General features: G+C 41.4%; 1 protein-coding gene across 1 annotated transcript; it reads right to left on the reverse strand.

The window, feature by feature from the left end:
• GNA11 (G protein subunit alpha 11) lies at window positions 1-27,652 on the reverse strand. The gene is made up of 7 exons (XM_072110724.1): window positions 27,228-27,652; window positions 11,664-11,848; window positions 11,378-11,532; window positions 9,905-10,033; window positions 5,065-5,194; window positions 4,523-4,676; window positions 1-4,003 (listed from the first exon to the last, which is right to left on the reverse strand). Exons 1-7 carry the CDS (start codon window positions 27,361-27,363, stop codon window positions 3,813-3,815), a joined length of 1,080 nt encoding a protein of 359 aa, XP_071966825.1. The 5' UTR covers window positions 27,364-27,652; the 3' UTR covers window positions 1-3,812.

Here is a 27,652-nt window from a genome sequence, read left to right on the forward strand (position 1 = left end):
TAGTAAGAATCCATTTTTATTTAGTGCAATAAAAAGCCTTTGCAAAAACTGTTCATATACAAGCCAGAACAGACAAACAGGAGAACGGTTCTGGGTTTATACTATACTGAATGTAGTGTCTGTACTTTAACATTGTAGTGTATTTTATGCACATTGCCCCTTAGAGTTCCTGTCAGTGGTAAGAAAGTGCATACATGCTTTATGTATTTAGCCCAGATTTTCATCCATTCGGAAAGGTCTGCACTGTTACAACCCTTTTAAGGGCAGAGAGGGACAGACTGCTGCATGGTATAACCAGAAGAGCAACAAACCAGCAAATACTGAGGGTGCGTTCACACCTGGGAGTAACCTATGCATTTTTAAACGTATCAGAACAGCTTAAAAGAGAAGATTTGCCTGATTACACAGCTGTTAACAGAGTTAACAAATCGCATATATTAAAGCTATGTTAACACATGCGTTTGTTAAGAGCTACGTAATCAGGCAAATCTCCTCTTCTCAGCTGTTCTGACACGTTTGAAAATGCATGCGTTACTGCCACGTGTGAACGCACCCTAAGGAGTAAGTAAACTATGTGAAGAAGTTTTTACGCACAGCTATACACGTCTGAACAAAGATGCAGCCTTTAAATTTGTCAGTTAAATTATGGGCCAACATGATTGTTTAGTAAGTTATCTCGATGTGCAAAGAGCACTAGGACTAGTTCAGCTGTGCTACATCTGGACATAGTGTTTTCTATATATACACATCAATTCTGGTAATGGAAAGCCATCTATATTGTGCTTTTACATGTCATGGAATGCTTTGACAACTTCTTATAGCAAGGGGCATATTCATTCCTAAATAAAGGTAGTATTTATAAAACACTGCAATAACTAAGGGGGAATACCAAGATATTATCCCCCATTACATATGGCCAGGAGGACTTGTAAAGAAACATCTTGCAGGTCAAGATGATCAGAAAGGGTTAATTTCGTAGCCATCATCCAGAAGACACACAGTGGTAACCTTGCTGGAGATCTGGGTAGGAGATGGGACAATCCGATGACGATCAACGCTGTTTATTTGGAAATAATTTCCATTTCCTATTTAACAAATGCTATAAGTTAAGTTTCTATGATTAAGATAAGACACATAAAGAGATACTGTCCGATAAATTCTACTTCCTAAACAACCAGCACTTGGTAAGAGACTTGACAGAAACATGCAGATATACATCTTTGTGATCAGTCATTGCTTTTTTTTTTTTTTAAATAAATCTGCCATGCAAGGGTGGTGTGAATCACATGAAATGCTCTAGACCTTACTTGTGAGCCCTGCACAATGTCTCCTTGTTGTGCCAATGTTACTGGTGTCAGCATTCAAAACCCCAGGCTGGTTAAAGATGGCACAAGCTAAGGCTTCGTGCACATGAACAAAAAAAAAAATAAAAAATAATAATTGACAGTCCATTTGTAGTTGACAAGTCGCAACGGTCTATGGTCTGTTTTTTTTTTATTTTGTTTTCTTTTCTTTTATGTCAAATGTCATTCAAGTGCTGACCGTTCTTTTCACGGACCCACTGACTTCTATTGTGCATCTCTGACTAGGAAGTGCTCCACAGAATATATGGTTCATTACAATAACACATGAATACATCTGTTACAAAGTATTGCATTAAGTGAAGGCTGTTTTTCACTGTTGTGTGCATCTGGCCTCAGTAGGCTCCTTGCCCTACAGATTTTATACACTTAAGTAGTCAAAACTGTAAGGGTGTTTCCCCTCGGGAGAAAGCTGCTGTTTTCAGGGGTTATGGTAAGATTTAGAGGCACTTGCCAAAGTGGTGTTACACTAAAACAGACACCTGTGATAAAGCTATGAATGACCACAAAGTTAAGAAGGTAAGGATCCACATGTCTCAAAGTCCCTACAAAGTATCAGCTAACAGCAGCTTGGTTGTGGCATTCTGACTTATTAAGATGATGGACTTTACATTTTCCATCTACAAACCAAAGCTGTTCAAACATGGAACTTTTTAGATGCAGAACCGCATAAACAAAACAAACCCCAAAACTCTAATCCTATACAATTAACACTTTGGATTCAAAAATCAGCAATATTATGGCATCAACAGTATATAGGCTTCTTTGAAGGATTGTCTGTACAACATGTTACTATAGTGAAAGGAAAAGAAGCTACTGTAAAAAGGGAGCTGTCATCAAAGCAGCATTTTTATAACCTATAAAAAGGGATCCAAAACAGTTATAAACGGATTAAATTAGACTTTGAGGAGATGAAGTTATAAAGAATGTAGTAGATGACAGACAAAAGTTTTGTCCATAGCAACTAATACAGCTCTCAAATTCCTAAGCCTCATGCACTTAGAGACTCTGCAGCTCTGCACTATTGGCGCAACAAATACAACTGGTAACATGTCATTCGACACAACATGGCACAAATAATTTCTATTAATTATATAGAACTTGATACAATATTAGAAAAATAAACTCAATATGCAATCTGTAAAATTGGGTTACAGCAGAGCCACACACTTCCATGAGCATCCTTAAACACCTCTATACATTACAAGGTTTTAGCTATATGAATGAAGCCTAGGGAAGATTGGAGATTACATCCATGGGCAAGAGCTATACCCTTTTTTGCCTTTTTTTAAAGGAAATTTACCAATTGATTTCATGTTCTATGAACTAAACATACCTTAAGAATGCTGTAGCTACACTGATGCAGAAACATATTTTGTTTAATCCATGAGCCGAGTGGTTTTGCTAAAAAAAAAAAAAACATTATAAAATTCAGGATAATGAGGCTCTGTCACTCCTTTGCCTGGCTCGGCGCTTCTCCTCTCAGCTCAAGTATGTACTGCTCAAGAGTATGATGTAATCACTGTGTTGTACCTGACAGGCAGACTTATCAATCGCTTCATCACCCCCAAACTGCTGCCTTTGAGTGATCCAGCTCAGGTTGATTAGTCCTGTCTGGACATTTCAGAAAACTTTGTGTAATGTGTTTATCAACAGCAGACTGCAGCAGTCCAGCTTTCCCAACATCCCAAATGTTATAATTGTTTTTTACGCAAAACCACTAAGCTCAGGGATAAAACAAGATATGTGCCTGCATCAGTGTAGACACAGCATTCTTAAGGTATGTTTGGCTCATAATGCATGAAATCAAATGGTACATTTCCTTTAAATGTGTAGAGTACCTTACAACCTTTTCATTTTTTTTTACCCCCAAATTAAGAATGGGAGAGAAAATGACATCTGAAATTACTGGGGAGGATTAAAAATGGCAAGAATAAAAACTAAAATTATATATAAAGATACAATATACAAAACAAACATACACAACCAATGCCATCGGCCCTGGAAAGAATACACATTTAGCCCTGTCATTTGTATTTGTCAGTTAACACCTGCAATGCAATTAAATAGCATTGACAGGGGAAAATCATTTCAGTGAAGAATGACTGCAGGCGCAAGCCAATAAAACAACCCTAGAGGCAAGACAATTGCTGCGATGACAGGTACATATAGACAAGAGGAACTGTCCCATCACCTCCGCTCACCTCACTCATTGTAAAAGACACATTTCCGTAGAAACAATTTAAAATACATATATGTATATATATATAAAAAAAAAAATAAAAATCACTTGAATTTTACGACTTCTATCAAAGGCAGACTTGCAGCATTGTGCTGCTTTTTCACTAATTTGGCAAACGAAAAAGGGAGGGGGGGGAGAAATCAAAATGTCAAATTCTGGTAGTATAAGGGGCTACCATGCTGTATAAGGTGAATGGGGAAGGGGTCAGGTCACACCAGGTTATACTCTTTCAAATTTAGCTGTAGGATGGTGTCTTTGACAGCAGCAAAAACAAATCGGATGTTCTCCGTGTCTGTGGCACAGGTGAAGTGCGAGTAGATTATCTTATCACTATCGGGATTGAGATCCACAAACATTTTCAGAATAAATTCTCGAGCAGTCGTTGCATCTCGTTGAGGGCCTGGAGAAACAAAAGTGTAAGAAGAAACACATGAACACATCTACAACTATGAGCAGTGATGGGGAACTGAATTTACACAGGGCAGCTATTTTTATTTTGTAACTGGCTTTGAATGTATGCAGTGAAAATCTCAGCGCCCGGTTACTGGGCCTCATTTGCTAAAGCCTCTTAAGGCCAGGATTGAAAGGGTCCGGCCACACGTTTCGTCTAGCGCATGCGTTTCAAAACGAATTGCAACAGATGAAGAGAGATTCGCCAAATTAAACAGCTGTGAACATTTGCATTTTGTAAAAGCAGCGGTTTACTTAGACAATTCTTTCTTTAGCTGATAAACGCCACGTGTGACCGCACCCAGGTACAGCTGCAACTGACAGTAGCTAATGACATCAATACAGTAGTATTTATCTATACTGACAACCTTTGGACGTACAAGTATCCAATGCAACGGTCTTCTCTGACCCAAACATCTTAAAATGTTTCAACGGAACCGCTATTTCCGAGCACAGCTCTTGTACTCACCATCAAACTCAGGGAAGTAATCTACAAGGTGAGAGTACATGATCTTGTCTTCAAGAAGGTCCTTTTTGTTTAAGAAAAGTATGACCGAGGAATTTTGGAACCATGGATACGTAATGATAGTTCTAAAAAGAGCCTTGCTCTCCTCCATCCGGTTCTAGTAGAAGTAATGAGAATTGAAATAATGTCAGTAATCATGATCTGTCCAGAATCCAAAAGGATAAAGTGTACCTCTCATTAGATTTTTTTTGTATTTAAAATAAGACCAAAATCCTGCTAAGATTACATTTCTAAAATGGGTCTCTGCAGTTTTTTTCTTTACATGGCTCTAAATATGTGCTCGTCTTCACACTTAAAATACTTGGCCTATAGCCACGGTGGAGCTCACTATATAATTACTATTAATCTAAAATCAAGGTAGCTTTACAGATATTTATCAAGTAAATCACTTGTAAAACACCACTGCACATGTACTTGTTGCTACTGTGCCATTGTGGGTTAATGAGTTTTTTTCTATTGGGCATTTGGGAAAGGGGGACACATACCTCATTATCAGACTCCACAAGGACTTGGTCATATTCACTCAAAGCTACTAGGAACATGATAGATGTAACATTCTCAAAGCAGTGGATCCACTTCCTCCGCTCTGATCTCTGCCCTCCAACATCCACCATTCTGTTAAAAACCACACAAAGTTCAAGTTCAAGTACTTACAATACAGGATATTTTCACAAATGCATAGAAATAATGGTAGTAAACCCAAGGCTGACTTTATTTATTATATAGCGCACACAGATCACGCAGCGCTTCACAGAGCTTGCCAAATCAGTCCCTGTCCACAATGGGGCTCACAATCTAATCAACATACCAGTATGTTTTGGAGTATGGGAGGAAAATCATGCAAACACGGAAAGAACATAGGTCCCCAGCGCTGCAAGGCTCTAATGGATAGTGGCATACCCGGGTCCTCCCTCCTGCCGAGCGATGTATGCACTAGACGGGGCTGTGGAGAAAGATGCAATACACTGCTGCATCCACTCCCCATAGCCATCCATTGCCTCCACTGAGCACATACAATGCTCAGGCGGAGGCTGCATGATGAAACTACATCTTTCCATCCTGCTTTTTTGGTGGATAGGATGTATAGTGGGCAGACGGAGACAATTGTGCCTCTGCCTGCCACTATTTGTCAATGTATACACTAAACATATACATCGGGTGCTTTCAACATAAATACTTCGCATATATATGAAAAAGTTATGTGAACCCAGCCAAACAAGTAGATTGGTGGAGCCCTGTCACTTATTTTCTCCAGCCACAATAAAACGGCTGTGTGGAGTTTGAATTGAACAGTAATAACACAACAGAGGACAGAGCCTTACACTTTGGTTTTCCGCATCAAACTTTAAATGCAATGAGTTGAGGCGAGGTGGGCTACTCCATTCTGTTCATGGTTGTCAGTCCAAGAGGTCGGACCTTTACCAATATAACATTTATCACATATCTTTTGTACTCTATATCCTTCATGAAATACTCTTGTAGAAGGAAGTATTTTATAGGGTTGAAAGGTTTTTGCTGTGAAATGTTTAGAGACAATCCAGTAATTTTCTTTTATTGCCAATCTGCCTTGTCAGTTGGGTCATGTGTTCTCATAAAGACCTGCTACGAATTACATGAATTTATGTGTCTCAACAGGAGGTCTCACTCCCCTTCCTCTCAGGATACTGCCTGGTATGCACCAAACAGGTTCTCCACAGGGAAGGTGGGCACATATTCAGATCACAACGCTTGCATATAGTAACTATGCAGAGATGGCACAGTCTGTAGCTGCTCACAGTAATCTAACAGCTTGAAGTCTGGCAAGAGCAAAGAATAGGCTACAATGCAGGGAATCAGTAGTCGTCCCCATTAATGACACGCCGATATAGACGTGCAGACAACCACCCCCCCATGATGAAATGCCCTGCAGCCCCCCCCCCACTAATGAAATGCACTGAAGCCAGCCCCCCCACGCTGACGAAATGCCCTGCAGCCAGCCCCCCCACGCTGATGCAGTCCACCCTCGCTGATGAAATGCCCGGCAGCCAGCCCCCTGTGCTGATGCAGTCCACCCACCCTGATAGAATGCCCTGCAGCCAGTCCCCCCACCCTGCACTGATGAAATGCCCTGCAGGCAGCCCCCAACTGCTGATTAAATGCCCTGCAGCCAGCCCCCCAGCGCTGATGAAATGCCCTGCAGGCAGCCCCCAACTGCTGATTAAATGCCCTGCAGCCAGCCCCCCAGCGCTGATGAAATGCCCTGCAGCCAGCCCCCCAGCGCTGATGAAATGCCCTGCAGCCAGCCCCCCAGCGCTGATGAAATGCCCTGCAGCCAGCCCCCCAGCGCTGATGAAATGCCCTGCAGCCAGCCCCCCTGCGCTGATGAAATGCCCTGCAGCCAGCCCCCCAGCGCTGATGAAATGCCCTGCAGCCAGCCCCCCAGCGCTGATGAAATGCCCTGCAGCCAGCCCCCCAGCGCTGATGAAATGCCCTGCAGCCAGCCCCCCAGCGCTGATGAAATGCCCTGCAGCCAGCACCCGAGCGCTGATGAAATGCCCTGCAGCCAGCCCCCCAGCGCTGATTAAATGCCCTGCAGCCAGCCCCCCACCGCTGATTAAATGCCCTGCAGCCAGCCCCCCACGCTGATTAAATGCCCTGCCCCCCCCCCCCCCCGCGCTGATGAAATATGCCGGAGGGCAGAGCCCATGGACGTTCTCTTTCTAGTGAAGGAAAGATGGAAGAGCAGCTGCACGGAGCATCAGGGACCCCTAAAGTAGAGAAGTATGTAAGATTATGTTTATACACTTGTGTAAAAGCCGAGATGGGGTTTTTCTGCACATTTTTTGTGCTGAAAACTCAACTTATACACGAGTATATATGGTATGTCAATTGGCAAGTCAATACAGTGCTCTAATAACAGACTGTAAAAACCGTCATTCCCATGGGTTCATCACATCAGGAATGAGCTGTATAGGCCTGGGGATAAAGGCCAAAGGACTTTAGAACCTGAAGAAGTTATCCTAAAATATCCAAGAAAGTAAGAATTTTTTAATGAAATCTCTATTCTATCTAGGTCGATTCTGCAATACAGCTTCAATATGATGATTTTGAGGAGGGGTGAAGTGGGTGGTGACAGCTTGAACAAATATAATACAATCAACTTCAAGAAATGCTAACAGGCACAGCTCCAGTTTCGGTCATTTATGAAACCTACAACATATGCTAACAGAAGATTGAAAGGGTACAAAAGGCTAATACTGCCAAGGTCAAGATTGTAGCAAACTAGACCGTAAGAAATTCAGTGAACAAATGCCTATTTGTGAAAAGAAACATTTAGCTAAACCTTAGATTCTTTGTCCATACAATTTTCTAATTATTTCCAAGCGCATAAAGCTTATATTTTGCGACTAGGTCATTGATATGTTAGTTTTCACAAGAATTACATTACCCATAAGGATACCCACACAGAAACATGTAGATTCACAAGTTGTAAACAATGGACCTGTGGTCCGTTGTCTAAAGCCCATTAATGTCATATACTTGTTAAGTCCCCTCAAACGCCAATGGCAGCAGGAGAGAATGCCCCAGCCGCAAATACAGACAGGAATAGGACTTGCTCTAAAATTTGCAGCTCAGGCAGACGGCTTATACAGGGTGCCATAAAAAGCACAGCCATGTATATGAGCCCAAGGAAATACATGTGGACTTGTGCTGATCATAGAAACAACCACTAAACAATATTTGTTTGTAGGAGTTTTTTTTTACAAAAGCAACTGTTTTTCTGCCTAACCACAGTACGTTCCAGGATTAGCAGCACAGAGCCCACCAGCAAGTGCCTTTAGCTAAAATACCCTTATATACCGGTGGTAGATTTCCTTTAAGATGTCAGTTGAGATGTTTGAGAGGTGGATTTAGGCTTGGAAACATAACAATAAAACATTTTCTTTCTTAAAGGACATCTATCACCAGTTCAAGGATTGTAAACAAAGCACATCAATGTGTGTCCCCTCTGGCAGGATCTGCTTTTCTTTTAGCTTCTTATGCCCTGGTTTTTCCAAAAAAAAAGGATTTTAAAATAATACAAATGAGCCTGAGGGGCTCCAGGCTTCATAGGAGTTAATGGAGCCTGGAGTCCCTCATTTGCATAATTTTTAAAGCCCTCTCATCTCAGATTTCTCTGGTTTACAATCCTTGATCTGGTGATAGATGTCCTTTAAATTCAGGTTTCAAATTTGCAAACAAAGAGCAGATTGGAAAAAAAACAAACCTTTGTGTTGCTAGCCCAGCAACTGGGCCCACACAAGTGCTCGTTAGCTGCTCTGGTCAAGTGATGCCTTTATACATGACACCATTGCAGAGCTCCCAACAGAAGAGCACCGAAATCAATGTCTTAGCAGACTGCAGTATACAAGAGTAATTATTGGTACACCACTTTATGATACATTTAAAAGGGGTTATCCGGGTGTTAAAAAATACTGAGGGCCGGGCTGGGGTGGGCTATTTAAACATAATAAACATGTACTTACCTCGTCCGGCGCCGCGGTCAGTCTCTTCTGTGCGCCGGTTTGTATACAGGGGCGCACAGGGAGCTTCCGGCCAGCCAGAAGCTCCCATCCGACACCATCTGCCAGCGCTTACAACACAGAGATAGGGACAGATGGGAGGAGCCGGCCCCATCCCAGACTGGAAGCTCCCCGCGCGCAGTTTCTGTGCCCCTGTAAACAAACAGGGGCATGGATCAAATGGGCCGCGGCGCGGGACATCGGTGCCGCCAGAGGAGGTAAGTACATGTTTATTATGTTTAAACTAGCCCACCACAGCCCGGCTCTAAGTAATTTTTAACAGCCGGATAACCCCTTTAAGTGAAGATATATCTACTGCAGAAATATATACATTTTTGTATTGTTTTTCTACTGTACAGTCTGTGTCAAACACATGCAGCCACCTGTAACAAGGAAAGGTTATATCTCCAAAAGAGGGAGCGCTAAGGATTTGCATGTTCATACTGGTGCAATGCCGTTTTGCTGCCCGATAATCCTTCCTACCAGCCGCTGTATGTGCTTGACAAAGACTGTTTAACAGTTGAAATGTTACACAAACTTATATTGCCACAATAAAAATATCTTCACTTGAAAGCATCAAAAAACGGTGCGCCTGAAATTAATCTTTATATTGTATGGGGAAGAATTCCCTTTCAAGAGCACCCAGCAAAGCGAGACGTACGACTCAATACCCTATGGATATAATTCTATATTTTCTGCAACTATTTAAGCACAGCATCTTTTTCCTGAACACATCAAAATCTCAAACAAAATGAGATGGAGAAACAGGCAATATTGAAGTTACCTGAAAATAATGTTTTCCAAGTCGAAAGGGTATTCAATGATACCAGTAGTTGGCACTCTGACTCTCAGAACATCTTGTTGGGTGGGTAGGTAGCCTGGCTTGGAAATGCGATCCATATCAGTCAAGTAACTGAAAGGAAAAACAATATTTAAATATTAATATATCAAACAAACAAGACACAGTGCCACTTGGTTCCATTTCTCAGGCTGTGAGTTTTTAACTACTTACTACACAACTTTCTATCCTTCCACAAGCAGTTGTCCATGCCATACTAAAATTCCATCAAACGACCACACTTACATTTTCAGCCAGCCGTTAGAAACCACTAACAAATCTTTTTAAATGGTGGAACATGCAAAGTTTTTTGTCTGTTAATGTAATAGGTAGTATTAAATTGTCCTTTATGCACCACAGCCGGTGAAATATCTGCAATGATCACATCCTCACATAGATTAAAGCAGGATTAACGAATTTAAGGAAATGGCTAAAAATCCTTAAAGGGGTTTGTCAATGAAAAAAAAAGTTCTCAAATGTAAATACCCTAGTGATGTTTACAAAATAAAGTTTACAAGTGTACAAGTTTACTCAGTTTTATTGCTGTTTTAGCTCCAATCACTCAGTGATGGGCATTGTAAAATTCCAGAGTGGGTGGAACTCTCTAAAGCAGACACTTCACCTCTGTGCTATGAGATGCTGTGCACTGACAATGTGCTTATATTATCAGGGTACAGGGTTTAGCTACACTTGTATTTAGCTACTGTGCACTCTACTAGTATCTGACAGAAAAAGAGATGAAACAAATCAGGTATAAGAGATAAATGAGATGGATATAACACACAATGACACGCTTCAGCCCTGCTACATCTCAGCAATAACACACATAGAGTGCCTCCCTCCCCAGGATAAAGACCTTGTACAGTAAACTCTGCACGCTGTTTGCCGACAGGAAGTGCCTGAGCTGGTCTGGCAATGGGGTCCTGCCCGACCGTAGTCAGAAGTTTTACGGTCGGATCCCGGTGCAATCAAAATTATATATACCAGGACTGATAGAGACAGGTTGGAATTATATCTGTGAAATGCTGTATTTTTGTTAATAACAGTGAATTAGAGAATGTGTTATTTTGTTATCCTGAGTATATTTAAGAAATTTGTCTTTGTGGGAATACCCCTTTAACAACATGGATATTCAGTGTGAAAAGACTTTAACAAGCACTGTCCTTCCAGCAGGTGACAAGCACTTGGGCAAGGTTTCCTGCCATAGTCTGCATCTATTCACAGGGAAACAGCTTGTCAATATGATGTTTGTATAGCCAAAGCACTATCTGTGTAATCCAAGAGACCTATCTGTTGTTAAATAACTGCAGCATAGAAAGAAAGAAAAACCTGGAGGAAATAATCCTAGATGTAAAACTCTATAGGAATGTAGATGATATTACATCAAAAGTGACAAAGAGAAATCCTACAAGAACGTACTATTTGGTTGAATCAGACAGCTGATATTCCCGTCGCCGATCATAACACTCCTGGATACCTGGGTCATTCCACAGGTTTCTGATGGCATTGATATATGGCTCTTCAAAAGTGCAGACCCTTTCCACATCCACTTCACGTACAAGCTGTGCATTAGCCTGGAGAGGAGAACACAAGTTTATACATAGTATAAAGGCTACGTGGGTGACTCCATCAATAGTCATATTAGGGAAAGCTTTATGGGCTGGAGGTAGCACTGGTACTTACATGTTCTATAACCATATCTTACCTTGTTCTGCTCACACTTATAGGGGATTTTCAATGTTTCCATGGCACGAATCATAGACTGCATGGCAGTAAAGATATTCTGATACACAAGCTTGGTGAAGCCTTTTTTGTCTTCTTCTGAGTAACCAGATCCATGAATTATTCTCATCTGTTTAATAAAAGTGCTCTTGCCACTTTCTCCTGTACCTAAAATGCAAGCATTAAATGGTTTAACGTGAGAAAATGGATATTAGAGGTTTATTTCCAAAATTGCGGTGAATATAAAATAGGATACAATACACTTGTGAGAACGCTAGCCCATCATGGACTGCTGCTTTATCAGCCATAGTGATGTAATTTCTCCAGTGCGACTTACTCATTAAAGTTCTGTCCCTACAGAGCAGACCTCAAAATGTAGGATTGTACTGTATATAGATATGCAATGGAAGTAAGAAAGTGTCTTCAATATTAGCAGTGCAATGAAGTAAGTTAAAGCTAGACACAGATATGTCTCAAATAGCAATCTTTAGGTTTCCTAGCCATTGAGAATCACGGCTCTATTTTTTTTATCTAAACATAACAGTGTGGCATTTGTGACTTTACACCTGACTGACGTGTAGTTTGTACGCTTCCCGACACCTTTGCCCACACTAGCAGTAATAGAGATAACATCCGGAAACTACTTTGAGTAAAAATGCACGATAAATGCCAAGACTGAAAACAACACCTAATTTGGAAAAATGAAGGGGAACGGTGTGAAAAATTACTGGCATGTTTCATTGTTGGCTGTAAATCAATAAAATATTTAATAACCGCGAATAAGGAGAGGCCCTCACACAACTCACTTTAGAGAGGCAACCTAAGTAAAACCGAATCCTCATTTCTTTTAGTTCATCCACAGTGTATGAATTGGGAAAAGATGAATGGGAAAAAAAAAGATATTTGGCATGGATACAGCGCCACCAGATATCAAAAGGCTCCAGCCAGGATGGGCGTAGGCTATAACCACTGACCAGCATGGGGTGGGATGGCAAGGTGACAGGACAATGGCAATGCAGCCATGAATTGTACAAAGTACATTAGCACTACGGATACAAGAAAACAAAAAAGTGCATCACTGTTAAACTGTCACTAGCCAGGATTTACTTTCTGCATCCACTATTTACCTACAACACTTTTCAAAGTCAAGAACTTTAGAGATCCCCAGGATGCAGCCAAACCATAGCAGATCACACCTTTTCTCTGTCCCCAAAATCAAGCAAATAGGATGCAGGCCTACAATAGCTCTGTTAACACCCCCACAAACAGACTGAATGTCTAACAAAATTCTTTTGGTTCCAAATGTAAAACTCCAGCGATAAACTGACAGCCATGCTCCTTTGCTTTGTGACCATTACTATACGAATTGTTGGGGAAAGTGCAGTGAAGCCACTCGTTTCATTACTATGCATGGTGTAAGGATTATAAGACTATAATATGTAATACCTTTTGCATATATACATAATACATACCCCGCCTAAAAGCTGTACGCGGGCAGACCTTGTCATTGGCAGCATCCCCCCCCATCTATATTAACAACAAACAATATCTGACTTGTAATGCCTTAAGGAAATGCTCACATACTATGGTGTGTATTATTGGTAGAAAGGGTGGTGCCCTATTTACACAAGATGGGAGGAGGTAATGTTCCTCAGCCAATCAAAATAATGCAAATATCTAAAATTATTTTATTAAGTTGTTTGGTCCAGAGCAAAGTCACTTACATATACAGTTCTGGGGGACCAGCAGCATTAGATAATGCCCCAATAATTAATAGAATTGTCGCCGCAATGTGCAAGTAGCAACATAAGGAAGTAAAACACCAATTTCCCAACAGAAAGGATTTTGGCAATTTAAGATAGAAACAGACCAGTTACCAGTTGTGACAGAAACCCTTCAAAGTGCTGATAGTTTTGGAATGTTCAAGGACGCGTCTCTATGGGAATGGAAATAACCATTGTGCAATTTATTCTTACATTGTTTGGAGGAATGGCACAGAACTATATGATTTGCCTTTATTGTAATTAAAATAAGTAGCTTGCAATGCAGACACATAATGAGAGGGTCAACAAGTCGCCTTTAAGAATGAGTCACTGCCGGCTTCTACACGATGGTAGTATTTGTTCAGGTTTGTTCTATTAAACAATGAAACGCCAGGCACACAGGTAGGCAGTAACTCCATAAAGGAAGGAAGTGATTGGAAAACTATCCCTCCCATTGATACACCTGTGTACACTTTTACACAGATGAAGAGAAAGCAGCTGATAATTGGGCGCCAGTAGAATATTTCCTTATAACAATCTTAATGTGTTGCACACTTGGCTCCTTGGAGCTAACAACAGCTCAGGACCGGTCCACAAACAGTCCCAAATTACTCTGACCGGAGCTCCAACAATCCTTTATAAATTCTTTATGAATCCAACACGGTATATTGCTTGACGCATCGATTCTTTTAAATGAGTATTGCACGTCTCCACAGATTTCTGACAAGAATAGGTCACCATTCAGACCAACTCCATCGCGTTTCCTAATCCTCCTTCACTGCCATCTCTCTTTAAGATAATTTCACTAGAAGAAATACGCGTATGGATAGTGTAGTATATTCTTTATTTAAAAATATACTCCCAAAATATTTGTAAAAATGTGCATATCTAATAATAATAATAATTCTTTATATAGCGCACACAGATATCTAGACATAAGCAGGATGCCAGTCACACATGTCCACACGACCCTGGGTTTCGCCTACACATCTTGTTTGCTGCTTCCATTGGTCTATCTGCTCTTGGTGCTCTATAGAAAATACATACCCATGGAATTTGCCCACATCAGGGTAATCTCATAAGAGGGCCCTTTGCAGAAGACACCTACAATATTTTTCAGAGAAACTTAAAAAGGGTTAGCTGCTTTAGCTCATGTTTTTGTAATGCGTACCCTCTCTTCTGGTACAATTCCCTCTTCTTTCAAGCATGTGGTTGTTACCCCTTTACTTAAGAAAGCCTCTCTGGAAACATTCAGTGCTACGAACTACCGACAAGTCTCTAATCTTCCTTTCATCTCTAAACTCCTGGTCTATTCTCGACTGATCCGTTATCTCTCAGCCAACTCCCTCCATGACCCCTACAATCTGGTTTCTGCTCTCTGCACTTCAGTGACATTGTTCTTTCTAAAGTCTCCAATTATCTCCTCACCACTAAATCCAAAGGTGACTATTCTCTCCTCATTCTTCTGGATCTCTCGGCAGCACTTGATATTGTAGACCACCAGCAGCTCCTTAGGATACTTCACTCCATTGACCTGAAGGACACTGTACTCTCTTGGTTTTCTTCCTATCTCTCTGATCACACTTTTAGTGTCTTCTTTTCTGGATCTTTCTCTTCTCATCTTCCTCTCAGTGTCCAGTTCCTCAGGGCTCAGTCCTAGGTCCTCTTCTCTTTTCCCTATATACTACCCCCAGCGGACATACCATCAGCAGATTTGGTTTCCAGTATCATCTCTATGCTGATGACACCCAGTTATATACTTCTGCATGTAACATCACCCCCGCCTTAATCCAGAACACTAGTAAATGTCTTTCTGCTATATCTAAACTCTGTCCTCTTCTCTTCTTATTTCTAAGACTGAACTTCTTGTCTTTCAACCATCTACTAACAGAGTCTATCCTAACCTCTCTATCTTGGACTGTGGGATCATGATAAGCACTAGGCACCAGGCCTGCAGTTTTGGGGACGTGCTGGACTCTGACCTTTCTCTTGCACCACATATTCAATCACTTACTCTCTTGCTGCATACATCTCAGAAACATCTCTAGAATCCGCCCATTTCTTACAATTGCAACCTCTAAAATGCTAAATTGTTGCACTGATTCACAATCGTCTAGATTACTGTAAATCTCTACTATCTTCCACTCACTAAACTCTCTCCTCTCCAATCTATTCTTAATGCAGCAGCCAGGCTTGTCTTTCAGACCAAATGCTACACTGATGCCCCTCGTTGCAATGGTTGCCAGTCTCCTTCCAAATACAGTTTAAAACAATCACCCTCATTTAAAAGTTCTGCATGATGTTGCAGAACTCCCTACCTGTCCTCTTTCATCTCAGTCTACCGCCCAAGCAGCGCTCTTTGATCTTTCAGTGATCTCTACCTTAATTTGAACCTCTCTGTAATGTCTCCAGGACTTCTCCCGACATGCACCAATTCTCTGGAATTCTCTGCCCCTGACTGTCAGATTAATACCCAACCTCAAATATTTCAAACATGCTCTTAAAACTCATCTCTTAAGGCAATCGTATCACACCCTCTAACTGCATGAAATATCAACTCTCTTTACCAACCCATCCTGTGTCCTCCTCCCATCTGTTATCCAGCAAACACCAGATACCAAGCTCAATGCTTCCCAGCAGTACCATTGGCCTTGGATTTTTTATATAAAATGTCGGCTAGTGGCTGGGTCAAGCAACAGCACCTCTATTTATATTTTATTTTGTTCTATTCCCTTATAATAAATGGCTGGACCATGATACAAGCTTTTCACTTCTTGTGTCACCTCCTTCTTCCTCATAGATTGCCCTGCTCCCAGGAGCTACCACTCACTCCTTTTGTTCCATAGGTACGTCTGTGCTTTGTTGGGTGTGGGGTGGGAGGATATTAGCTAATTTACTAATATACATATTTTAAAGGTACTGCACAACTTTCTCATATGTAAAGTAAAGCCTATGGTTTAGAAATGCCTTTTACCTTGTCAGACATTCCTGATCAATAAATGGCTGCAGATGGAGGTCAAGACCTTATGATTACACTCATGAATATAATATTAAAAGGGGAATTCCCATTTCTGCAAATATTGTTTTTGTAATGTAAAGTTATACAATTTCCCTAAGCTTTCTGTCCAATACCTTTTTATTTTAGCTCTCCGATTGCTGTCAATCTATAGGAAGCTTCATTTTTTACTTCCTGTGGATAAACACCAGTTCATGGTCATGTGATGTCAGACAGGTCCACCGAGTAACCAGAGTTGTGTGCTATAATGTGCTGTGCACCTGTGTGACATGACATAACATGACCAGGGTCTCACCTCAGGCCCATTCACACAAGAACAAAGCATTCCCAATTCTAATTTTTACTGAGGGTTACATAAACCATTAGAGTCACCTGAGCACCTCATGGCTCCCCGCCTCATTGTTATTCACCCCTCCTGGCGCTCACTCTGGACAGACATACAGAGACGTCATCCAGCCGATTATAAATCTTGCGCATGCCCGAGAACTTCTCCCTTGCACTGCTTGCAGGTTACCAGTGCCACTGCGCAAGGGGCCCATGCGCAAGATTTCCAAACAGCTGGATGACGGCACCTGCCGTCTGGCCAGAGCGAGCTGCTGAATGGAGGGAATAACAATAAAGCGGGGGCGTGTGCATAAATTAACTAGCGAAGGAGCCATGAGGCCCTCAGGTGACATGAGCCTCAGGTTCATTCGCATATTTTTATTAGCTTCTTCTCTGGCTGTGGTTTTGGACCACATTTCATGGTGTAAACATGGTACAATGTTTGTATAGTTTGGCATCAGCTCAGTTTTCTCTTAATAAGAGGCTATGTGACATAAGATATCAAGGTAACTGTTGAAACCTCTGAAAAACAATCCCATTTTGTAAAAGGGCATCTACCACCAGGATGAAGGACTGTATGCAAATGAGCCTGAGGGGCTCCAGGCTCCATTAACACCTACACTTGCATACAGTCTTTTACCGTGGAGGTTGACGTCCTTTAACTTTATTTGGCAGGGACGTTATTTATGTTCTATGGGTCAGAACTATTACGGCAACATCCCATTTATATAGCTTTTTTATGTTTGACCAATTTTGCAGTATGAAAACACAATTGGAGGAAAAAAAATCACTTGTTTTTGTATCGCCATTTTCTAGGAGGCATAAAATTTTGATTTTTTTTTGTTTATTGAGCTTTATTAGGGCTTATTTTTTTACTTTTAATTGGCATCCTTGTCAGGTAAATGTGACTTTTTGATAACTTTTTATTTCATTTTTGTTTGTTTGGATGCGATATGTGATTGTGGGGGGTGGGGGTGGAGGCAAGTGAGGAAGAACCAATAGAGGCCACGGTCATGTTTGCACGTGGTGCCAGAAGCCCAGTGGTCACATACAGCCGGCTCCCATAGGAGCTGCTTCTGAAACCTGTCTGATCTCCATGATATAAAGGATATACAGGAATGTAAAAGTAGGGTTGATAAATGAAAGTCATAGGTTTAAAAGGGGTTAATATCCTTTATAGGTTATATTAACCAGTGGACCTATATAGAATGAAGGTCAGAGATTCAATGAGAATGATATAGCGGATTTAATCCATAGTATGGCTTTTCCCTAAAAAAGGAGTTTTTTGGGAGGAAGCATTTCAATGGATTAGTAGGGTGCTGAGAAAAGGGTTAACACCAACACTCAACACAGTTATTCTCGCCCATTTGAATGCTAATGTAGCTAGGGTAGAGTTTCATACATTAATATGGAGACTGATGACATTAACCAAAGTATGTAATGCAAGGGAATGGGACAGTGGTAAAACACAAAATGTTACAGGACTGTAACCTCTCTAGATGGAAAGTATGGACTTCTAGGAATTGGGCATGACTTTTGGAGCAAATGGCTTTTAGAATCCACTTGGTTTGGAGCAACTTATGTAGGTAGGAATTTAAATTTTTTTTTCTTCTATTTCTTGTCAGAAGGGTGGTAGAGGGATATATACTGTTATTTTTATATTGGAAAATGTATTAAAAAAAACCTGGTAATTGGAAATTACGTGCTCAGGTACAAAGCGACTGATGGTGAAATTATTTTGTGCACACTAATGTTTAAGTACATAGACAACGGAAAATAGTATTCAAGATCTAAAATACAGTGAAAGAGGTCACAAAGTCACAAAGAAGTTAACACAAAGAATCTTTAATTCATTATCCAACTGTTCTGCTGAAACAAGTCCATGTGGTCTCTTAACCATGCCAAGTAGACACACAGCAGTTCCTTTCTTGGTAGTACCATGCACAGGTATTGTAGAATGGGTTGCAACACACTCCTCTAACTGAACATCCTAAACTTAAAAAGGAGATCTCTAGACTTCACATCATCTCTGCCTCTGGTGGCAAAAGTTACCATGAAAAGTTGCAGCGACCTATGCAAAATAACTCCCCCAAACTATCAGCACTGCAATGTGTGTACAAGAACAGAGACATCCATCATACTTTTATATGCCACCTGACCGTTCCATGCCTTATAAAAGTATTTTGTTTTTTGTTTGTTTTTTATAATTATGGTAATTAGGAAAAAGTGCTTGAGGGGAAGGGGAGTTAGTTACCAGAGCCTCTTCAGGTGCAGTAATTGTCCAATCTACGCAACCTGCTTTCTTCTTCAAAGCCCCTTTTCTTTGATCGGGGTGCTGTGCTCTGCCCGATTCTCCATAGACAATTACTCTCTCACTCCAAAGTAATTCCAAAGTATTTGAAACCCTGGCAGCAGGTTGTCCAGATGAAGAACACATGGATGACCATCAGCCAAAGCAACAGAAGTTGGTTATTCCATGTCAGTTACTTCTCACTGAAGTCCCCCTTAGATGGCTGGTTGGTCTCGAAAGACATATGCAATAGAGGACAGGATAACACGAAGAATCTCCAGGTAATCGTTTCAACAATGGAATTGCTCACCACTGAACAGGGTAAGGATCTGTCTTGTCATACACGGTCTCAACATTTAAGAGTACTTGTATTGAAAGCCCACTTTTGAGTGACCAAACCTCTCATTAGCATAAAGAATCAAAATGCTAGACTCACCTTTGCTGAGTAGCACTTTGTGTGGACAAAGGAGAAGTGGTTCACGGTTCATTTTACTGATGAAAGAAAGTTTAATTTATTTGGATCTGATGGAAAAAATTATATCCATCAACAAACTGGAAAAAGACTGAACACAGTGTATAAAGAAGTCAGTGAAAGGTGGTGGATTAAGGGTCACGGTTTGGGGAATGTTTTCTACAGCAGGAGTTGGACCTCTCATACAGCTACATGGCAAAATAAATGTAAGTGTGTATCAGAACCTTCTTCAACAACATGTGGTTTGTATTTATCACCAAATCAAATAGCAATTTGCATGCAGGACAATATGCCCCCTCTCAAACAGATAAAGCAGTTCCTTGAAAACAGAAAACATTGAAACAATATAGCTAGCCCAGAGGCCCAATCTCAACGCAAAAGCAAACCTCTGGAAAATCCTTGGTGACAAAATTATGACCAAGAATCCCACAGTCACAGAAATGTGGAAGAGACTTGAAGAAGAGTATGCCAAAATCCCACCAGAGTAGTGCGAGAGACTAGTGATGCCCTGTGGCCACAAATGTTCTAAAGTCATTAAAAGTATGCATATGTATACATTTTCCAAGGTGTTTAATGGAAAACAATGCCTTCTTTTCCCACCTTGAAAGGCAGCCCCCTGAACACCAAGTATGACCTACAAGAAGTTTAAAGATATGGTGTGGGATTAAGCCAAACCAGTATATCTATTCCATAAGGAACAGACTCCCAACTGTATACAGCACTGTTTCCACCTGTTTGGGTCTCCTCAGTACAGCGTAGGGAACTGGTTTGGCTGTGTGCGAGGCTATTGACTAGGGTCAGACAGTAGGTGTTCTCCTTTTGGAGAGATTGCCAATTAAGGCTATTAAAAGCAAAGGCCTGTACACTTCATAACCGATTAGTGACAGTTGTAACCTCCAGAAAATTTAGCTATAATCTTTGTCTGTGCTACAGTCATTTCTGTTCTCTTTTTATGATCTTGATTTTAGTAAAATAAGGTTTTTTTGTTGATTTACTTGGGTAACTGTGTAACAGTTCTAGTGGCATGGTGTAATCAAAAGAAAATTAAAAAAAAAAATCAAATTTGACGGAAATTATATTGCTTCAGAAAAACAAAAACAAAAAAATTGTTCTCCAACTTTGATATTGTATATGCACACAGTTATTGACTCACCTAGGAGTTCTGAATTTACTCCAGAATCGATCTCCAAATCATCATTGACCTTTTTCAGAGATCAGTCTCTGCTTATATTCTATTTTATAAGGCAGAGTGATATAGATCAGAGTGACTGGTTCGCTTTAACCACTTTCAGCAGCTAAATGTGGTTGCGCTTCGAGTTGCAGAGAGGTACTTTGGGCACAATTAAATCTGAATGAATGAAATATTCTCATTGAATACTTTGTCCTTTACAAAGTTGTATGCACTGACAACAAAATCACAAAAAGATAATCAATGGAAATCAAATTTACTAACCAATGGAGGCCTGGAAAAACACACTAGAGCTGAACCCACTTTGATGTAATGACCATATAACGAAACAAAATGATACCACGTATTGTGTGTGGCCTCCATGTGCCTTTATGGCCTCCCTAAAACGCCTCTTTAACCCACACAAGTAGCTCAGATAGTGCAGCTTATCCAGGACCAACATCAAGGCCAGAAGGTTTGCTGTGTCTGTGTCCAGAGGCTGAAGGAGCTACCAGGAGACAGGTCAGTACTCCAGGAGACATGAAGGGGGCAGAAGGAGTGCAACAGCCCAGAAGTAGGACCGCTACCTTTGCCTTTGTGAAAGGAGGAACGTGCATGTGTTTGCACAAACGGTTAGAAACCAACTCCATGAGGGAGGAATGAGAGCCCGACGTCCACAGATGTGTGTTGTGCTCACAGCTCAACACTATGTAGGAGGCTTGCCATTTGCCAGAGAACACCAGGATTGGCAAATTCACCACTGGCGCCCTGTGCTCTTCACATATGAACGCAGGTTCACACTGAGCGGACGTGACAGAGTCATGAGAAGCCATGGAGAGCGATCTGCTGCCTACCACATCCTTCAGCATGACCGGTTTGGCAATGGGGCAGTAATAGTGTGGGGTGGCATTTCTTTGGAGAGACGCACACCCAGAGGTAGCCCAACTGCCATTAGATACTGAGATGAGATCCTAGGAGCCCAGGTGAGACCTAATGCTGGTGCGGCTGGCCCCGGGTACCTCCTAATGCAGGACAATGCTAGACCTCATGTGGCTGGAGAGTGTCAGCAGTTCCTGCAAGATGAAGGCAATGAAGCTATGGACTGGCCCACTTATTTCCCAGACCGGAATCTGGGACGTCATGTCTCACTCCATCCACCAATGTCACGTTGTAGCACAGACTGTCCAGGAGTTGTCAAATGCTTTAGTACAGGTCTGGGAAGAGATCAATCAGGACACCATCCGCAACCTCATCAGGAGCGTTCATACAGGGAGGTCATACAAACACAATACTGAGCCTTATTTTATCCTGTTCTACGGATATTACATCAGAGTTGGATTAGCCTGTAGTGTGTTTTTCCACTTTAATTTTGTGGGTGACTGCAAATCCAGGTCTCCATTGGTTAATAAATTTGATTTCCATTGATTATTTTTTTGTGGTTTTGTTGTCAGCACATTCAGCTTTAAACAGAATGTGTCAAAGTATTCAATGAGAATATTTCATTTATTCAGATCTAGGATGTGTCATTTGAGTGTTCCCTTTTTTTTTTTTTTGAGCAGTGTATTTGCAACAAGTGTTACATAGACTGACTTGCAACTTATCAGATGAGGTAGCATAAAACATTGCACAACGAGCAACGAACCCCAAGCAAACCAGAAGAGTAAATGTAACACCGGCAAGGACACCCATGATAAATAACAGTTAAAAAATGCCAAGAACACAACATAGCATGTCTGAAGGAGGGGCCACACCCGAAACGTCACATGATGTGCTGGATGCTGTCCTCCTTAATGAAGTAACTACATGGTGTGCTCAGCCTGAAGTTCACGCCGGATTATATGGACTTTCACACTTGGGTGATTATGTTTTGCCTAAAATGTTTGTAATTGATATATTTTCGATAAAGAAAAATTGCTAAATAGCAAATCACAGTGTGGTGAGCGTTTCATTTGTATTCTAAGGATTACTCAGGGCGTGGAGCCCCAAAGAAACGCTCAGGGACTATTCCGATAAGATATTATTTATGCAACTGAAGAACACAACAAAGACCATTTACAAGACTGGAGGTAATGAAAAATTTCCACCGGAAGTCCGTTTCTGACCATTGGAACAGACACATAGATATTGTCGTGCATGAGATCATTTTGCGTGGCTCTGGCATTTACAAATAGGAGGAGCTAGCAGTCCTGCATGTCTCCTGATGTACTGACCTGTCTCCTGGTATCTGCTCCATGCCCTGGACACTGTGCTGACAGAAACAGCTAACATTCTTGCCAGACTTTGAACCGATGTGCCAACTTGGAAGAGCTGAACTACCCAAGCAACTTCTCTGGGTTCTAGACATAGCATAATGCCACTTCTAGGAGTGAGAGCAATGACAAAAACGCAAAAATAGCCAAAACAACATCCAAAAATAATTGGAACAGAGAAATCATCTATAGGGACCACATACAGAACCACTCCTTTATAGGGGTTACCTTGCTATTTGTCTGTTGTCCTTCATTGTTTGCCTTTCTACCTGTGGTCTGTTCCACTTGCACAACAGCAGGAGAAATTGATTCACAATCAGTATTAATTCATAACGGACATGTTGAATTCACAGAAGTGCGATTGACTAGGAGTTACACTCCAGATTGCACATGCGTTTCCATTGAATAGGTATAAGCACCTGGTGTTTTGCATGTACACAACGCAAAACACTGAGTGCTCCTTATTGATCGCATGCGTTTAACCCCTTAACGATATGTGACGTAATAGTACGTCACATGTTGGGTCCCGGTGCATGGAGAGGGCTCTCGGGCCAAGCCCTCTCCATAGCCGGTAAGTCTTTGCTCCATATTGCGCGATCGGTGCCAGCGGCGATCTGCAGGAAAACACCCGCAAAGGTGCCGGCGGCTTCAAAAAGATGGCGGTGTGTGGGCGCCGCCATCTTTCTGAGGATCGTCGCTCCCCGATGATGTCACGATCCGTCGCCATGGTAGCTTCGGGTTAACCCATTCATTACAATGTTCTATCAGCACATTGTAATGTATGAGTAGTAAAATACACATATACTGCCATACTGTAGTATGGCAGTATATGATAGGATCGTGCAGACACCCTAGGGTTAAAGTACCCTAGGGAGTCTGAAAAAAAGTAAAAAACCCTAACCCTAAAAAAACCTAAAAATTCAAATCACCCCCCTTTCCCTAGTACTGATATAAATATAAATAAACGGTAAGAATCATAAACACATTAGGTATCACTGTGTCTGAAAATGTCTGATCTATCAAAATATGATAACGGTTTTTCACTGTGTTTAACCCCGTAACGGAAAATCGTGCCCAAAGTCGAAAATGGCACTTTTTTGCCATTTAAAGAAAAAAAAATTCTATAAAAAGTGATCAAAAGGTCGTACAGTCCTAAAAATGATAACCTTGTAAACGTCATCAAAATCTGCAAAAAAACGGCACCAACCACAGCTCCATACACCAAAGTATGAAAAAGTTATTAGCGCCAGAAGATGGCAAAATCCCCCCAAAAAAATTTTGTACAGGAGGTTTTAATTTTTTTAAATGTATGAAAACATTATAAAACCGATACAAATCTGGTATCCCCGTAATCGTACCGACCCAAAGAATAAAGTAGACATGTCATTTGGGGCGCACAGTAAATTCCGTAAAATCCAAGCCCACAAGAATACGGCACAAATGCGTTTTTTTTACCAATTTCACTGCATTTGGAATTTTTTTTCCTGCTTCCCAGTATACGGCATGGAATATTAAACCACCATTATACCACCATTTTGAAGTGTAATTTGTTACGCAGAAAATAAGCCATCACACAGCTCTGTACATAAAAATGTTACAGCTTTTTGAATGTGGGGAGTGAAAAATGAAAACGCAAAAACGAAAAAGGGCTGCGGCGGGAAGTGGTTAAATGGAACCACTTATATTGGTCCAAGTCCCAAACACTTGCAATGCAAACACAATATGTGAATGCAGCCTCAGTTTTTATTTTTTAAGCAGTGAATATATGACACCCAAATACAAATACCTAGAACTGCCCCCCGCCCCATGCAGTACCCTTCGTTTATGAACCAGAACAGACGCATTATTAAAGGGAAACTGTCATTTATATGGCTTTTATATAATAGCAAATCTTAGAGTTTGATTTTACAGGTCATGAGGAATCTTCTTTCCCCTGTGCTTAGATGAGCGACACAAAACCCTCCCCATCGAATCTGAAACACATTCATTTCTAAAACTACAGATTTGATTTTAAAAGTTTTCCAATTATATAAACGTATCCCCTTTTCACAGTGGTCAGACCCAATCTGTTGTAGGGTCTGACCACTGGAGACCCCAGCAATTGGTGAAATGGATGCTACATTTCCCTCAAGACTGCAGTATATTTTTCCCATAGAGAATTACAAGCACAAAATCTGTTTATTTTACTACGGTACCTATAATATAATTATAATTTATATACAATTTACGTCATTATAAAAGGTAATGTGCACAAATATTGACGTGAACTTCTCAAAATATGCAGGATCAGTCACATGCAGCACCCGATGTGTCCTTTCTATAATGCCCTCAATGTGAAATCTCGCCCGTTTACCTATAAAAATTGTCTCCAAAGTATTTTGAAAATGAGAAGAAAACATTCATCTTTTGCTAGAGAAAAGTAAAGATAGTACTTAGAGTCAGCACCACCCTTGTTTAGCAAGAACGCAAAGTTGGGAGTTTGCGGTGGGACATTAATCAGTTTACATCTATTTTTAGTAGATTTTATCAGTTTATTTTCTGTTTTTATTTTTCAAAAAAAGGTGACACAAAGCTTACATCACCTGAGGTGACATTATGTGGGCTACAGTTAGCTTTTTTTATTTATATTAGGATGTACAGTAGATGTAAAATATTGCCTTTTTTTCTTTTAAAAATTGTGCATATTAGCTCTTCAGGGGATAATTTACATCAAATAGTTTTAGAGGCGATTGTACCTCTAATATTGGGTGCTATAAGTGCCCAGTTACCAGAAGCCCCCTGCAGAGCTGATGTGGGTCTTCAAGAACAATCATTTGATTGCTGGGCTGGAAGAAGGAAGACGTGCCATGGGCTCACCAAGTTCTGTCTAGCAGTCCAGGGAAAGTAATAAACCTTCAACGGAGTCCTGATGCACAATTTGCAAGGACTAACTATTATGTCCATGCTGAGTATACTGCCCAGCTGTTCAAATGAATTCTGTGGTTGGCAAGAAGTTACACATTTTGTTGCAGTTACGCTTTTGTCAGGGAATAGTGTACAATGTTTGGCAAGAACACACCCCAGGCAGATGATGTCTGTAATATCTGTCACCTGGATATACGGATGTCAGATGAGGAGGTAAATCTCCCCCTTTCTGTATGCTTCTGAATAAAAGTGTTTGAAAATGACCCCTTCCCATTCCATAAACATCCCAATGGCACTGCCATCTCCGGCCACCCGAAGCATTTATATTATTCATCTTCTTCAATCAGAAAATCATGACCTGGAAGGTTCAGTCAAATTAACAAGAACAGTGTTCTCATGGGACTTTTGTCCAATTTTATTTTAGAAAGCCATCAGCTTACACAGTATGCTGACATATTACAGGCAATGGACCAATGCACATATCATAATTTCTGCACAAACTATCAGATAGATCTTGTGTTCATAAAACCAATTCTTCTAATATTAAGCACAGAAATAGTTGCATGTTGCATACAAGATGTGTGGTCAAACCACAAGCAAACAATAGCTGCCACTGTTCATCACCTTCAGAGACAGACCCATAACCCTGAAGAGAATTCCACAGGCCAGTTCTTATTTGTATAGCCGTCCCTCTACAGATGAGAGACCTTGGGATTGTGTATACTTTTGTATGGGGGGTTGTTAAACACCATTTCCACCATGAATAGAGATACATTTAGGGTGTAGTCCTTATCAATGGATGAGAATCAAGTTACGAGTTTTAAATAGGAAGGTTCTCCAGATACTGGGTAATAATGTAAGGTGTGATAAGAGGCTAAGCTCAAGCAATCTGTGCAGAAAGAGGAGAAATGAAAGCAATACCATCTGTTTACAGGAGAGAAGACTCTTTCCCTACTCTTGTCTATTGATTAGGGAGCATCATGGGCCCACCGCCAGTACCACCCCAATATCATCAGTAAGGAGAAGGGAGTCAATCTGTGTCAGCCTCTTATTTCCAATAAAAACAGAAAGATTGGGCACCCTATAAACCGGCAGCCCAGGCCTTAATCTTCTGCCATTAGGGCGCAGCATAGTGACCTGTACATGGGCGATCACTAGAGATGAGGATCAATGATCGTCCTGAGAACAGCCCCATTCCCCAATAGATGTGTACATCATAGATAGATCTTATGTGAGGCCTGAGGTAAAGGGCTTCTCCTATGTGCTATACACCTGGGGATCAGATGATGAGCAGTGGGCACCGCAGTGCCAGTGCTGTGCCATCTAGTACACACCCCGCTCCGCAGCCCCCGCCCCAGTACCTAGCAGCAGCAGCTTCAGCTCTCGCCGAGATTCCTTCTTGTCCCTCTTGATTTTCTTCTCGATCTCGGCGTTGATCCTCTTGGATTCCTTCACCTCCTCACTCAGACAGCAGGCCATCATGGAGTCCAGAGTCATCCCTTCCCCCGGCACCACGGCCCGCACCGGGGGCCTCTCCCACCCGGGGGGCACACTTACTCACCACCCCGGTCTCCGAGCCTCCTCACAGGGCGCCAAGCATCCAGCCGAGGATACAGGAGGAGGGAGGGGGCGGACACCAATCACTTCCCCTCCCTGCCTGGCCGTGACCGGGGTTTCCGCTTTGTGCGCCCCCGGAGCAGACACAACCTAACTCCCTGTCAGAAAACGCTCCGCAAGAGGCAGCGGAGCCGGCCAATCAGAGAGCCGCTTGTCACACGTCTGCTGC

The sequence above is a fragment of the Engystomops pustulosus genome, chromosome 1 (genome assembly GCF_040894005.1).
Source record: "Engystomops pustulosus chromosome 1, aEngPut4.maternal, whole genome shotgun sequence".
In the NCBI taxonomy this organism is placed as follows: domain Eukaryota; kingdom Metazoa; phylum Chordata; class Amphibia; order Anura; family Leptodactylidae; genus Engystomops; species Engystomops pustulosus.